At 42.8% G+C, this 15,095-nt stretch overlaps 1 protein-coding gene across 1 annotated transcript; it reads left to right on the top strand.

Annotated features, from left to right (window-relative positions):
* Window positions 1-655: 655 nt before the first annotated feature.
* LOC134340546 (glucose-6-phosphatase catalytic subunit 1-like) lies at window positions 656-9,677 on the top strand. Its single transcript, XM_063037917.1, has 5 exons — window positions 656-948; window positions 4,266-4,375; window positions 4,477-4,582; window positions 5,306-5,421; window positions 7,881-9,677. The coding sequence occupies exons 1-5, from the start codon at window positions 719-721 to the stop codon at window positions 8,390-8,392; spliced, it is 1,074 nt and encodes a 357-aa protein (XP_062893987.1). The 5' UTR covers window positions 656-718; the 3' UTR covers window positions 8,393-9,677.
* Window positions 9,678-15,095: the final 5,418 nt, after the last annotated feature.

The raw sequence follows: 15,095 nt of genomic DNA, 5'->3' as shown, positions 1-15,095 counted from the left end.
TGGTCATACAATATACTGCACCCTGCAGGATGCCCACAATGCAAATTTTTAGGTTTTATTAGGTATTTACAACACTGCAAATAACTCTGAAAATTTAACAAGCATTTTTTTTTACACCTTGTTTCAAAGAGTCAATAAAAATCATTATGAAATAGTTAACGTTTAACCGTCTAGCTATCAAGAATCTTCACATCAACAATATCTTCTCACTGGAGAAACTCCATACACAGTTTTGCACAATGTCCTTGTTACAGATACGGTATAGTACCCTGAAGACCAGGTAGTAATATTTATGCGGTTAGTGAAAAGCACAGCTATTAAAGGGTTAAAGTTTCTTCAGTTTAAAAACTATATTAATCATTATATTCATTGTTATTTAAAAAAATTAAACCTTTTTGTTACATCTCCTATTACATTATACATTGTGATAATGTCAAGAACACTTAGTTCCTTTCTCTCTTGTTGTTTATTAGCTCAATCAATAAATTCAATAACTTGGGTGTTTTTCAAACAAGAAGTATCCAAACATGCTTGCGTCAGCCTGACATGCTCTTGCTTTGTCCGTTGATTCTGTGCGTCTAGCCTTTGGGTCCAAAGATCACTGTTTGCGTATTATGCTGCTCTCTGCTTCTCTATATAACAGTCCCACACAGCACAGCGGAGGAAAGATCATCTTGGACAGAGTGCAAGAGAAACAGTGTTTCCAAAGCTGCAGAGAATGGAGGCTGGCATGGACCTGCTCCACAGCTCTGGCGTGGAGATGGTGCAGTATCTCCAAGTGAACTACAGGGACTCCCAGAGCTGGTTCACTTTCATCTCTGTCGCTGCCGACCTGAGAAACACTTTCTACGTTTTCTTCCCCATCTGGTTCCACCTGTACGAGGCAGTGGGCATCAAACTCATCTGGGTGGCCGTCATCGGAGACTGGCTCAACCTCATCTTTAAATGGTAAGTTAAGTGGTTAAAAAAAAAATCTGCTTGTAAAAATTTAGGGTGGTAAACTCAAATGCAGGTGCTGTTTCTGCGTGTGCAAGATTAACCCCGGCCTAGTAAGTACATTGCACCAATTAGTTGGTGCATTGAACAGAGTATCCTGTCTGTAATAATCATGCTTGGATAATCCAGCTGGGGTGTCCATATTATGTATGGCTAGCCCCAGTTAACCTGTGATAATTAAAGGTAGTTCAATGCTACCCAGATTTCAGTGATCGCCTCTACAAACATCTCACACATCATTCTGCACAGCTAGTTGAATTGTTCACTTAGAACGTGGGATGGTTATGACATTCTGCTCTGGACTGTCTCCCTTCCTTCCTCCACCACAGATTATCCCTCAGCTCATTCTGCCAGCCATTCGATCCCCTGTACCTAATGAAGCGTCCACTGTGTGTATGTTCGTGGTCTTCTGCTGCTGTAGCCCACCCTCTTCAAGGTTCCATGTGTTGTGCATTCAGAGATGCTCTTCTGCACACCATTGTTGTAATGTTTCATTATTTGAGTTACTGACACCCTCCTGTCAGATTGAACCAGTCTGGCCATTCTTCTCTGACCTCTCTCATTAACAAGATGTTTTCGCCCACAGAACTGCCGTTCACTGGATTTTTTTTTTTGTTTTTCGCACCATTCTCTGTAAACTCCAGAGATTGTTATGTGTGAAAATGTCAGGAGGCCAGCAGTTTCTGAGATACTCAAACCACCTGTCTAGCGCCACAAGTCATTCCATGGTCAAAGTCACTTAGGTCACATTTCTTCCCCATTCTGATGTCTGATCTGAACCTCTTGGCCATATTTGCATGGTTTTATGCATTGAGTTAGACCATAAGACATAGGAGCAGAATTAGGCCACTCAGCCCATCAAGCCTGCTCCATCATTCCATCATGGCTGATGTATTATCCCTCTCAACGCTATTCTCTTACTTTTTCCCCATAATCTTTGATGCTCTGACTAATCGTGAATCTATCAACATCTGTTTTAAATCTATTCAATGACTGGGCCCCTACAGCCACCTGTGGCAATGAATTCCACAGATTCACCACCCTCTAGTTGAAGAAATTCCTCCTCATCTCTTTTCTAAATGGATGTGCCTCTATTCTGAGGCTGTGCCCTCTGGTCCTAGATTCCCCCTACTATTGGAAATATCCTCTGTCTAGGGCTTTCAACATTTGATAGGTTTCAATGAGATCCTTCCTCTTTCTTCTAAACTCCAGCAAGTACAGGCTCAGAACCATAAAACACACCTCATATATTAACCCTTTCATTCCTGGGATCATTCTCTTGAACTTCCTCTGGACTCTCTCCAATATCAGCACATTTTTTTCTTAGATGAGTGGCCCATACCTGCTCAGAATACTCCAAGTGGGTCTGATCAATACCTTACAAAGCCTCAACTGCCACCTGATTGGCTGATTAGATATTTGCATTAATGAGCAGGTGTACAGATGTACCTAATAAAGAGGCCACTGAGTGTATGTTGAACAGGGAATGATATGGCACAGGTTGAGCAGATGCTTGGGCAGAAATTGATGTCAGTAAAATGCCCTGCAAAGTCAGTCATGGTTCTTCACGTAGACTTTTGCAGATTGTAGAAACTGCCTTGCTTTCGCCATCCTGGAACTGTACATATATTTGAATAAGATACAATTCAACATGACTATTACCTCACTATTTTTGCTCTCTATTCACACTACTTACAGCATTTAATTTATATTTCTTATTGTAATTTATAGCTTTCTACGTATTGCACTATACTGTGCTGCAGAACAAGTTTCACAATATACTCTATGTCAGTGATGATAAACAGGATTATGATTCTAATTCAATTAGGCATTAACAGTTGTATTTACATTACCAAATTCTCTAACTTTTGCTCTAAGACCAGTCCTGTGGAAAAAAATTGTTGATCCTGGAAATCTAATACGACAACAGAAAATGCTGGAAATATTTAGCAAGCCAGGCTGCATCTATGAGAAACAGAGATCTCTTTTATTTCCCATAGATGTGCCTGACCTGCTGCATAAAACCAAACCTGACTCCAAAGTCAAGGAAGTCCCAATATTCCTATGATTCACTGCTAGATCAAAAGCAGTGAACACTGCTAATACTGGCATTAGGTTGGATTAACACTATAGCATTGATGTGACGTGAAAGTGTTACCTTGCTGTTACAGTCTGGAAGTGATCCATCAGGTTTCTGATACAAGTTGTGTACCCCTTATCCAAAATTCCAAAATCCAAAAACCTTCAAAATCTGAAACTTTTTGAGCGCTCACATGATGTCACAAATGGAAAGTTCCACAAGGCGCTGGGAATGTTCCCAGTAAGAAGTGACCTCACATATGTAATAAGTAGAAGTAAATGAAAAACAGAGAAACCATTGCATAAAGCAAAAAGTGAAAACCTCGATTACGTCTTGAAAGAGTGGATTAGACATCGTTTATCAGTATGCTGATCATAAAACAAGCAAAGATCTATCACGACGAACTGAAAATTTAAAGTAATTGTGAGTAAAAGTAACCAGCAGGCTGGTTGCAGAAATTTAAGAAAAGGCGCGGCATTAATTTTTTAAAAGATTTGTGGTGATAAAGCTTCTGCTGATCATGAAGCAGTGGAAAAATTCATTGATGAGTTTGCCAAGATCATCGCTGATAAAAATCTAACACGATGAGCAGCTGCATCAGTACATATGTGTGATGAACAAGTTTAAAACAAAGATTGCTTACCAGTAGCACATAAATTCAGAGTCAGAAATAACAGTGGTCCCAAACTATCTCATTATATATTCCAAAATCTGAAAAAAATCCAAATTCCATAACACTTCCAGCCCCAACCATTTCAGATAAGGGTTACACCATTTTAGTATGTTTTACTTGTCTAATTAGTAACGTTTTATAAATCGTGTGCAAGACATGGATTCATTTTGCTGCAAAATGTTTTTTCTAGATGAATTGGCAGGGATCAGTGATTAACAAGACAAAGGTAACATTCCAAGATAGCCTCACTCTTCGTAAACAGAAGGTTCTTGGCATCTAAATTTAATAATAGATCCAACTACTAAGGTCAGCTTGTTGGTCAATGTCCTTTTAAAAAAAAACTTTTTCTTATTACTGTTTCCAAGATTCCCTAATGTAAATGTTTAGCAAATGTCTGATGACATTATGTTCTCACATGTTTTGCATCAGTCTATAAATATTTTGGTTAAAATCCTGAATTACCTGAAATCCATGAGTATATACTCTTTCCAACATATTTTTTCTTTTCCTTTGCAGGATATTATTTGGTCAGAGACCTTACTGGTGGGTTCATGAAACTTCGTACTATGGCAATTTGTCTGTTCCTGTGTTGGAGCAATACTCAATTACCTGTGAAACCGGACCAGGTACTGATATAATAGAAACTGTGAATTTTAAGAAGCCAGTGATTAGATTTTCTTCTGCATTCCCAATAAAGTGAAACTGATTGAACAACTGTACATTTCAGGAAGTCCCTCAGGCCACACCATGGGTTCAGCTGGGGTTTGCTATGTGATGGTGACAGCGATAGTGACCAGCACGTTTCGGAAAAACCAACATTGTTTCAGAAGCTGGTGAGTCTATGAAATACTGATGCTTTCTAATGCTGATAAATTTGAGGCCAGCTAAGCTTCATCTTTCGGTATAAAGGAAGCTGGGAACAACTGTACTGGAGGAAAGAAACCTCAGAGCCCAAAAGCAATGAGATATTAAAGGCATATTAAAAGGTGTGGATAAGTTCAACATTCATTATATCTTTGACGGCAGCAAATGCTGCAGAGAGAGTGAATGTGAATAAGCAGTTAGTTATTCCATCCAGAACTTGATGTATTTATGACACTATCAATGCAAGAGACAGAGAGCATTGGTAAGTCCCACAAAAATCAGCAAAATAATTAGCAGAGAAAATAAATTATATTTTAAAGACAGAACGAGAAGGAAAAACTACTTTTGAGAGTGATAATAATGTCCTCCTCTAACTTCCCTTGTTGGATCCAGTATTCAGCTAGCAGTTTCAGCCTCTGGAAAAGGCCAAGTGAATCTCAGTCTCCCCATACATTCCCATTCACCTTAAACAAAAAAAAAGTAAGAAGGTCACAAATCTTCTTAAAATTGCAGAGGACAAGTCATTGAGTATAGTCAAGGCTGAAATGGACATATTTTGGTCTACAGGGAGGCAAGGGCTATGGAGGCGAGGCTAAAATCAGGACAGACATGCTCATATTGAATGATGGAGCAGACTGAAGGGCTTCCATGGCATTTTGTTTATGTTCTTGTCACTGCCGTTATTGTTTCAGGTGTCTCCGTGCTTTTCTGTGGAGCGTCTTCTGGGTGGTTCAGGTCTGTGTCTGTGCATCCAGAGTCTTTGTAGCTGCACATTTCCCCCATCAAGTCTTCATGGGAGTCATCTCAGGTCAGTGGGACATTTAGTAAACCTTCCTCCATCACAGACAACGGATAGGCAATCCAACTTATGCTTCCCTTCTTCACGATTCCTGTTTACGAAAAATACCTGCTCAACTAGTAGAGAAGCAAGCAACATACATCAAAGTTGCTGGTGAACGCAGCAGGCCAGGCAGCATCTATAGGAAGAGGCGCAGTCGACATTTCAGGCCGAGACTGAAGGAAGTTCTAACTAAAGGAAGAGTGAGTAAGGGATTTGAAAGCTGGAGGGGGAGGGGGAGATGCAAAATGATAGGAGAAGACAGGAGGGGGAGGGATAGAGCCGAGAGCTGGACAGGTGATAGGCAAAAGGGGATACGAGAGGATCATGGGACAGGAGGCCTAGGGAGAAAGACGGGGGGGGGGGTGACCCAGAGGATGGGCAAGAGGTATATTCAGAGGGACAGAGGGAGAAAAAGGAGAGTGAGAGAAACAATGTGTGCATAAAAATGAGTAACAGATGGGGTACGAGGGGGAGGTGGGGCCTAGCGGAAGTTAGAGAAGTCAATGTTCATGCCATCAGGTTGGAGGCTACCCAGACGGAATATAAGGTGTTGTTCCTCCAACCTGAGTGTGGCTTCATCTTTACAGTAGAGGAGGCCGTGGATAGACATGTCAGAATGGGAATGGGATGTGGAATTAAAATGTGTGGCCACTGGGAGATCCTGCTTTCTCTGGCAGACAGAGCGTAGATGTTCAGCAAAGTGGTCTCCCAGTCTGCGTCGGGTCTCACCAATATATAAAAGGCCACATCGGGAGCACCGGACGCAGTATATCACCCCAGTTGACTCACAGGTGAAGTGATGCCTCACCTGGAAGGACTGTCTGGGGCCCTGAATGGTGGTAAGGGAGGAAGTGTAAGGGCATGTGTAGCACTTGTTCCACTTACACGGATAAGTGCCAGGAGGGAGATCAGTGGGGAGGGATGGGGGGGACGAATGGACAAGGGAGTTGTGTAGGGAGCGATCCCTGCGGAATGCGGAGAGAGGGGGGGAGGGAAAGATGTGCTTAGTGGTGGGATCCCGTTGGAGGTGGCGGAAGTTACGGAGAATAATATGTTGGACCCGGAGGCTGGTGGGGTGGTAGGTGAGGACCAGGGGAACCCTATTCCTAGTGGGGTGGTGGGAGGATGGAGTGAGAGCAGATGTACGTGAAATGGGGGAGATGCGTTTAAGAGCAGAGTTGATAGTGGAGGAAGGGAAGCCCCTTTCTTTAAAAAATGAAGACATCTCCCTCGTCCTAGAATGAAAAGCCTCATCCTGAGAGCAGATGCGGCGGAGACGGAGGAATTGCGAGAAGGGGATGGCGTTTTTGCAAGAGACAGGGTGAGAAGAGGAATAGTCCAGATAGCTGTGAGAGTCAGTAGGCTTATAGTAGACATCAGTGGATAAGCTGTCTCCAGAGACAGAGACAGAAAGATCTAGAAAGGGGAGGGAGGTGTCGGAAATGGACCAGGTAAACTTGAGGGCAGGGTGAAAGTTGGAGGCAAAGTTAATAAAGTCAACGAGTTCTGCATGCGTGCAGGAAGCAGCGCCAATGCAGTCGTCGATGTAGCGAAGGAAAAGTGGGGGACAGATACCAGAATAGGCACGGAACATAGATTGTTCCACAAACCCAACAAAAAGGCAGGCATAGCTAGGACCCATACGGGTGCCCATAGCTACACCTTTAGTTTGGAGGAAATGGGAGGAGCAAAAGGAAATTATTATCTTTGATGTGTGTTGCTTGAATTTCCAGCATCTGCAGAATTCCTGTTGTTTAGTAGAGAAGCAACGTGTACTTGGAATTCTAATGCGAACAGTCCAAATCAGAATTTCCAACCTTATTTCTACAAAGTACTGTTGTTTAATTATTGCCTTCACGACTAAAGCATATTTGCATTTTGATAAATTATTTTAGCTACCATTGTAATTAAATTAGTAATTGAAATTACTCAACTTTCTACAATTAAGAATTTAAATCTGGTATATTATTACACCTACATGGTACCTCTAAACGATTCATGCAATCAGCAAACCAGTGTTATTTGGAAGCTGTTCTTGAATCACAGACGAAAAATAATGGGCAGGAAAAGCTCAATGAATTGAGCAACCTCCAATGGAGGAAAGGAATTATTGACATTGAGTCAAAACTCTGGATCAGGGCCCTGTGAAGGATTTTGATCTGAGACATCAAGGGTTCCTTTCCTCTCATGGATGCTGCTGAATTGCTGAGTTCTCCCTGCAGATTGTTGTTTTAGATACCAGCACCTGCAGTCTCTTGTGTCTCCCTTGAATCACAAACAAAGGAGTTAACCTTGCATACTGTCGGTCATTGTTAATCACCAGATCAGTTTCCATGTCAATATTTTAATGTTCAATAATAAAATTTCATGTTTGCTTTTTAGTCTTTGCAGTGTCAGTGCTAACATTCGACCTATCTTGTGTTCAGGAGTGGCTGTAGCTGAGGCGTTTGGCCGGATTAATGCAATCTACAATGCAAGCCTTAAGAAGTATCTGCAGATCACTCTCTTCCTGTTCTCCTTTGCTCTGGGTTTCTACCTGCTGCTGAAAATGCTGGGAGTCGACCTGCTGTGGTCAGTAGAGAAAGCCCAGAGATGGTGTGCCCGAGGTGAGTGGATCCACATTGACACCACTCCCTTCGCTGGGCTGGTCAGGAACATGGGAGCCTTGTTTGGACTGGGATTGGCTCTGAACTCACCCATTTACATCGAGAGCAGCAAGGGGAAGAGAGGCCAGCAGCTCTGTTTCAGGATAAGTTGTGTTGTGGCCTCGTTGATCGTCCTGCACCTGTTTGACTCGGTGAAGCCTCCTGCACAGAAGGAACTTTTGTTTTACTTCCTGTCCTTCTGCAAAAGTGCTGCTGTGCCTCTGGCGGCTGTGGCAATCATCCCATTTTCAGTATCGCAGGTCATGAACCAACAAGAGAAAAAGGTGCTCTAAGTGTCTGCAACTTAAATATTTGCCCATTAACACAGAAACCACTCGCCAAATCAAATCAGTTTGACTTTGGCTAGTTTGAGACAGAATCTAAACTCAACTTGGAAAAGGTGCAAGGGCAGCAGGCTTGAATTGAAAAGAGTGGTCTTGTTAAAAATGTAATTTAACCAGATGATCCAGAAAAAATTTATGTGCCAGAGGTGTCCTGAGAATGAATTTACTGTGTAGATTGACATTTGCATTTTTAATTGCAATCTGTTTTAGTAATCTGGTTCTTCTGTTAACTTACACATTGTCTGAATCATGCTATCACCCTGCACATCACTGTGTGGTAAGAATGAAAGAGAAAAAGGATATGTTTTGGATGCCATTGTTTTGCATTCCCTGGGCTCCTGGTCAATTAGGCTATCTAATTCAAGGGAAGATTGAAGCCTTCTGATAACCCAGTGGGAACCTGTGGGCACAGTGTGTTACAAACTATTTTTTCTTCTCTTTTGAGTCAATACTTTTGTCTGGGTTACCTGGGACAGGGCTCCAGCTTGTTATTAGTATGTGTAGGCATATGTGAACAGGTCAATGGCATGAGTCAGTCTATGGTGGAACATCCTGCCAATACTTAATCAATATGCTTACATGTGAAGAAAAGGCCAATCAGAGGCACATGATTCTTTGGGGAGCTGAGGAAAAAATGATGTTGCTTTTTAGTTTGGCATGGTGAGAGGGGTTGGAGAAGAGCTGCTGTTCTATAGGGACCCACTTCTTCAAAACAATTTCTGTGAAGTAAGGACTTGAAAATGTACATACCTCGAATGCACTGTGAATGCAATGGGATAAAGCAATTCTTTTCTGACTGGATGGATGGTGATTTATTGTATATCAGTGTTTTCTATCATAGAGATAGAGAAATCTGTTAGGTGCTTCAGAAGAACAATTAGCAAAATACTGTAGATGGTGGAAATCTGGAATGGAAAGTAGAAGATGGCAGAAAGTCAGTAGGGCAGGGGACACGAGATTCTGCAGATGCTGGCAATCCGGAGAAACACACACGAAATGCTGGAGGAACTCAGCAAGCCAGACAGCATCTATGGAAATGAATAAACAGTCGACGTTTCAGGCTGAGACCCTTCTTTACGACCATCTGTGGAGACAGAAACAGAGTTAGTGCTTCAGGCTGATAAACCTTCATCACAGTTGGATGAAAAATGTCACCATTTTGATCTTTTCCATTATGTGCTTCTTTGAATAATTTGTATGATAGTTTTTATTGTAATAAATATTTTGAACAGAATGATGCTGATTTATTTTAATGTATTTTTTATTTTTCCATATTCTTGATTTATTAAATTCTTGGCACCATATAAAACCCCAGCTCCAAGTAGAACAGTTCCCAGGCCTCTGTCAATCCTATCTCCCAGCAAAATGCAGGAGATCAATGAGAGCTGATTAGAAAAACTATTTTCCATGGAATGGACTTGATATTCCCAAACTCCCAAATGAATGTGCTGGATGGGTGTTGCAGCTGAGATCCAACAACAATTTTCATGGGTGTACTGCTTCATATTTCACAAGCTCCCTTGGTTATGATGATAGAACCATGCAGCAAAAAAAAAGTCCGCCATGCTGACCCTGACCATCAATCGTCTATTTACACCAGTCCTACACTAATCTCATTTTATTCTGTTACGTACCCCGTAACTGGGTTGCCAAACCAGCAGAAATGGATCACTCAGTTGGAGTCTGGAGTACTAGAACTAAGAAAGTTTTATTAAAGAAACAAGCAACACAGTAATCGAAAGGATAATAAATGCAACAGTTCAGCGATGATAAACGCACATGTGCACAGAATTAAGATAACAGCATCAATCAAGCTCTATCGTTGTCTAGGGGTAAATGACCAATTTCAAAATGACTCAAAGTTCAGTCCAGTTTAGTAGTTCAGTTCGCAGTAATCGTTGCCATGGCGATGGACAACGTGGGGGAAGAGAGACATAGAACAGGAACAACTGATCATTCAGACACTGCTTCACTCACAGACCGGCGATATGGCTCACAAGCAACTTTTGGGAGGGTCCTTGGTGATGTCACCTGAGGTCACCGACTGTGACCCCTCCTCCAGATGCGGTCGATCCTCTGCAGTGAACCCGGCACCCAGGCAAGGGCGGACACACACCGGGTTCCCGCTGATCGTACCTTTCCACCCTGGTCGTTGTCTGGTACTTCTCACCCACTCGTGAGAGGCGTACCGCTTCCAGGGTCTCGTTACCTCGGGTGTCGTGTGTGTCTGCCTTAGCGAACCTGTCCCTTTTTATCCCCCTGCTGGGGTATCGCCTGTCCATCACTTCAAACAGTTCAAGGTTCAAAGGGGGGAGCCGCTCCAGACAGCTCTCTCTCCCCCGTCCCTTCATTACACATCTCCAGACACTGCTCCATTGTTCCTTATCTCTCCTTCCCCTGAGGGCAGGTGGCAGACCACTTGCTGATGTCACTGATGCTAACCCAGGCCAGCAAACATCTTAATTTTATGTGTATTCTCGTCACAATTCGCCCTATGTTCCCATTAATTTGCCTCTATCTTAACCTCTGACCTACACACTAAATGCAATTTCCAGCAGCCAATTAGCACTTACTTCAAATGCACTGCAAAAGTGGTGAGTTACAGTGGTTTCATTCAAAATGAGGATGTTTGTCAGTTCATCAGAGGGTGGTGAGGGTGTGCCGGTGGCTCAGAGGCTGGACTGCCAAGAAATGTACATTCCTAGAATATACAAAGAGCCTTTTGAGGGCTGGGACTCAGAATAATAACAGCGGATGCAGTGGGTGGACAGTTGATGTTCTTGTCATCTATTTAAGGCCTTGGGGGAAAATCGCTGGGTTGAGAATTGGGCAAGTTGGAGAGTTAAAGGGAGGAGGAGAGTCGGTTGAAGGTCTTCATTGCCTTTGGGGATTAAGGGAGGAGGCTGAATCCTAGGGGCTCTCTTGATATCTTGCGACCACATGGTAAATTAATGGATGATGTAAAAGGAGTATTTTGGGATGTATCATCTTTGAAAATCAATAGATCACTAGACCCAGATGAAATATGGTCTCTTCTTTCTTGTGCTGTTTTGATTTATACTCTTTATGGATTTGTGATGTTGTGTTTATGATTCCGTAGACCACATTTGGAATACTCCATTCGGTTTTAGTCGTCTCATTATAGGAAGGATGTGGAAGCTTTAGGGAGGGTGCTAAGAAGATTTATCAAGATGCTGCTTGGATTAGAGAGAGTGTCTTATGAGGATAGATTGATTGATCTAGAGCTGTTCTCTTTGGTGTAAAGGGAAATGAGAGGTGAATTGATAGAGGTGTACAAGATGATAAAAGGCAAGGATCGAGTGGACAGCCAGAGACTTTTTCCCAGGGCAGAAATGACTAACATAAGGGGATATAATTTTAAGGTGAATGAAGGAAAGTATAGTGGGGGTTGTCAGAGGTAAGTCTTTTATACAGAGAGTGGTGGGTGCGTGGGGTGGTGGTAGAGGCAGATACATTAGGGGCATTTAAGAAACTCTTAGATAGGCAAACAACAGGAATTCTGCAGATGCTGGAAATTCAAGCAACACACATCAAAGTTGCTGGTGAACGCAGCAGGCCAGGCAGCATCTATAGGAAGAGGCGCAGTCGACGTTTCAGGCCGAGACCCTTCGTCAGGACTCTCCTGACGAAGGGTCTCGGCCTGAAACGTCGACTGCGCCTCTTCCTATAGATGCTGCCTGGCCTGCTGCGTTCACCAGCAACTTTGATGTGTGTTCTTAGATAGGCACATGGATGATAGAAAATTGGAGGGCTATGTAGGAGGGAAAGGTTAGATTGATCTTAGGTTAAAAGGCCAGCAAATCACAGACTAAAGGGTCTGTAGTGCGCCGTAATATTCTGTTCCACTATTTCATAGAGGCATAAAGGCATATGGATTAGAAAATCTTCTGATGGTCACATCAAGCAGCAGTTGGTAAACAGTGACCTCTAGGCTATATCCTATGTACTTCACATAACATAATGAGAAAACAAAGAGGAACAATTCAGAACCATTTCACAAAGTAAACCTGTTGCCTACAATGACAACTTCCATTAACAGTGCCTACTGAGCAATAAAAGAAAGAAAGTACTCACTTCTGAGGAGAATTGAACTACAGCTCTGCAACATCTTTCTAGTACTGATGAACTGGCCTATTGTACGTGCTCTTTATCCCTGAGCCACTCTATCACTGATTGTATATTGAAGCGTCAGGGCCTAGGTCCAAGAGCAATGAACGAACCGAGGTTCAGCTGACTTAAGCACTGGGTCTCATTGAAAAGGTCAGGGTGTCGGGGCCAGAAGCAAGGGGTGGGCCGGTGTTCAGCTCAATGAGGTTTACTGAACTGAGGCTGTGGCCTGCAAGCAACAGGCTCATATTAAGTTATCATACAGGGTAGGAGCACTTGGGTAATAAATTGGCATTGATAAAGCTAACCAACAGCAAGCAGAGGTTTGGGATGCATTTTGTATCGGCAGTCTATAGTTAATGGGTGCAACAGGGTTCTTAGTCAGGCTGAACTATTTATAATCTCTATCAATGACACAGATGAGTGGGCCAAGTGCACTGGTGGTCAGGTTTGCTGATGATACAAAGGTAGGTGGTTTGGCAATTTGTAAGGAGATGTGAGAATATAAAAAAGTAAATTGCTATTTAAGTGAAACTACAAAATTAATCCAGTTCATGATTGATGCAGGGATGGTGTATAAGCATAACAAGTGATTAGGAATGTTAATGAACATTGGCCCTTATTGCAGGTTGTATTCAGAGTAAAATTAGTGCTGATGAGACCACATCTAGATATTGCATATAATTTTGGTCTCCATGCTTTAAGTAAGGTATATTTGCATTGCAGACAATGCTAAAAAGTTTTATTAAATTGGTTACTAGCCTGAAGGGGATTATGAAACTTAGAAACATAGAAAACCTACAGCACAATACAGGCCCTTTGGCCCACAAAGCTGTGCCAAACATGTACTTAGAACTACCTACAAACAGGTTTACCCTCTATTTTTCTAAATTCCAGGTATCCATCCAGGAGTCTCTTAAAAGACCCTGTTGTTTCTGCCTCCACCACTGCTGCTGGCAGCCCATTCCATGCACTCACCACTCTCTGCGTAAAAAAACTTATTACCCCTGACATCTCCTGTCAGGGAGGGGTAGCACCTCTAGTGGGGGAACATGTCGCGTCCTTTTCAGGGCGGTTAGTCCACCTTTGGTCCCCATCTGGCACTCAGCTCTCACCTGTGGCTCCCTGTAGCTGTTTGCATGCGACAGCGGCCACACCCTGGGCAACGGCTTCGACAAGCCGGCTAAACCAGGTGAGGGTAGCCGACGGGTCTCAAACCCTCGGTGAGATAGGGAGTTGTCTAACCCAGCATGTGAAGACAGACTCCGGCGGATTGAGCGGACGAGACCAATGGAAGGTCCAACGGTCAAGAAGGTGGTCTCTGCAAGCGTCGTGGAACGTGTAGAGCAGGACAAGACACAGAAGATGTCCTGGTCATTCACTGCGCCTAGTCCCATCTCCAGCCATCTAGACTCTGTCTTGCCACTGGATCCAGATGGGAATTGGGAAGAGAGAGTGAGGCTGACGCTGCGCAACTCTCCCTCACTTAAATCCAAATCACGCGCTAGTCTCGACACCATCATTATGGTGTTGAGGTCCTCATCAACGTCAATGATGGACAAACAACAACAACCTACTTCCAAGCACCTTAAAACTATGTCCTCTTGTGTTAGCTATTTCAGCCCTGGGAAAAAGCCTCTGACTATCCACACATATATATGAACAAAAGTTGAATGCTTTGGTCTATAATGATTCCACGAATAAAAGAGTTATCATCTGGGAAGCATTTGATGTCTCTAGGCCTTTACTCATTGAAATTTAGAAGAATGAGTGGGGGATCTCATTGAAACCTATCCAATGTTGAAAGACCCAGATAGAGTGGATGTGAAGATGATGCTTCTGAAAGTGGGGGAGTCTAGGATGAGAGGACACAGCTTCAGAATATGGGCATCCATTTGGAACAGAGATGAGGAGGAATTTCTTTAGCCAGAGGGTGGTGAGTCTGTAGAATTTGTTGCCACCAGTGGCTGTGGAGGTCAGGTCACTTGGTATACTTAAGGCTGAGATTGATATGTTCTTGATTAGTCAGGTCATGAAAGGTTATGGAGAGAAGACAGGAGAATAGGGCTGAGGGGGAAAATGAATCAGCCATGATGAAACGGCGGAGCAGACTTAGTGGAATGAATGGCCTAATTTTACTTATGGTCTTATACTAATTAGGCTATAGAGGGATGAGAAGTAATCTTATGGAGATAGGGACTGAGTGGCTGATGAGAGGATGCCTACCCAAGTGGGGTTATTATTGTTTGTGATGATAACTTCTTAATAAGAGGAAGATAAGAGTGTATTTCTTCTTGTAGCTGATAATGAATCTCTTGAATTCTCTATTTCAGAGGGCCATGAAGTTAAAATCATTGAATGTATTAAAGGCAGAGATTGGTGGACATTTAAACTTCCAGGGAGACAGTGGTAAGGAAAGATATCAGGGAAATCATGTTAAGATCTAGACTGGATCAGCCATGATCTTATTGAATAGCAGAGCAGGGTAGAAGGGCTGACTGACCTACTGCTGCTCTCGGTTCTT

Source organism: Mobula hypostoma, chromosome X1, assembly GCF_963921235.1.
Source record: "Mobula hypostoma chromosome X1, sMobHyp1.1, whole genome shotgun sequence".
In the NCBI taxonomy this organism is placed as follows: Eukaryota; Metazoa; Chordata; class Chondrichthyes; order Myliobatiformes; family Myliobatidae; genus Mobula; species Mobula hypostoma.
The sequence above is the reverse complement of the archived record's forward strand: the minus strand, read 5'-3'. Positions and strand labels throughout refer to the sequence as shown.

Bases quoted from the DNA above. Each gene is read 5' to 3' on its own strand.
- LOC134340546 (XM_063037917.1), top strand. From the start codon at position 719: ATGGAGGCTGGCATGGACCTGCTCCACAGCTCTGGCGTGGAGATGGTG. The intron at 4,376-4,476 runs GTACTGATATAA...TGTACATTTCAG, and splicing joins TACCTGTGAAACCGGACCAG to GAAGTCCCTCAGGCCACACC. The intron at 4,583-5,305 runs GTGAGTCTATGA...TTATTGTTTCAG, and splicing joins CAACATTGTTTCAGAAGCTG to GTGTCTCCGTGCTTTTCTGT.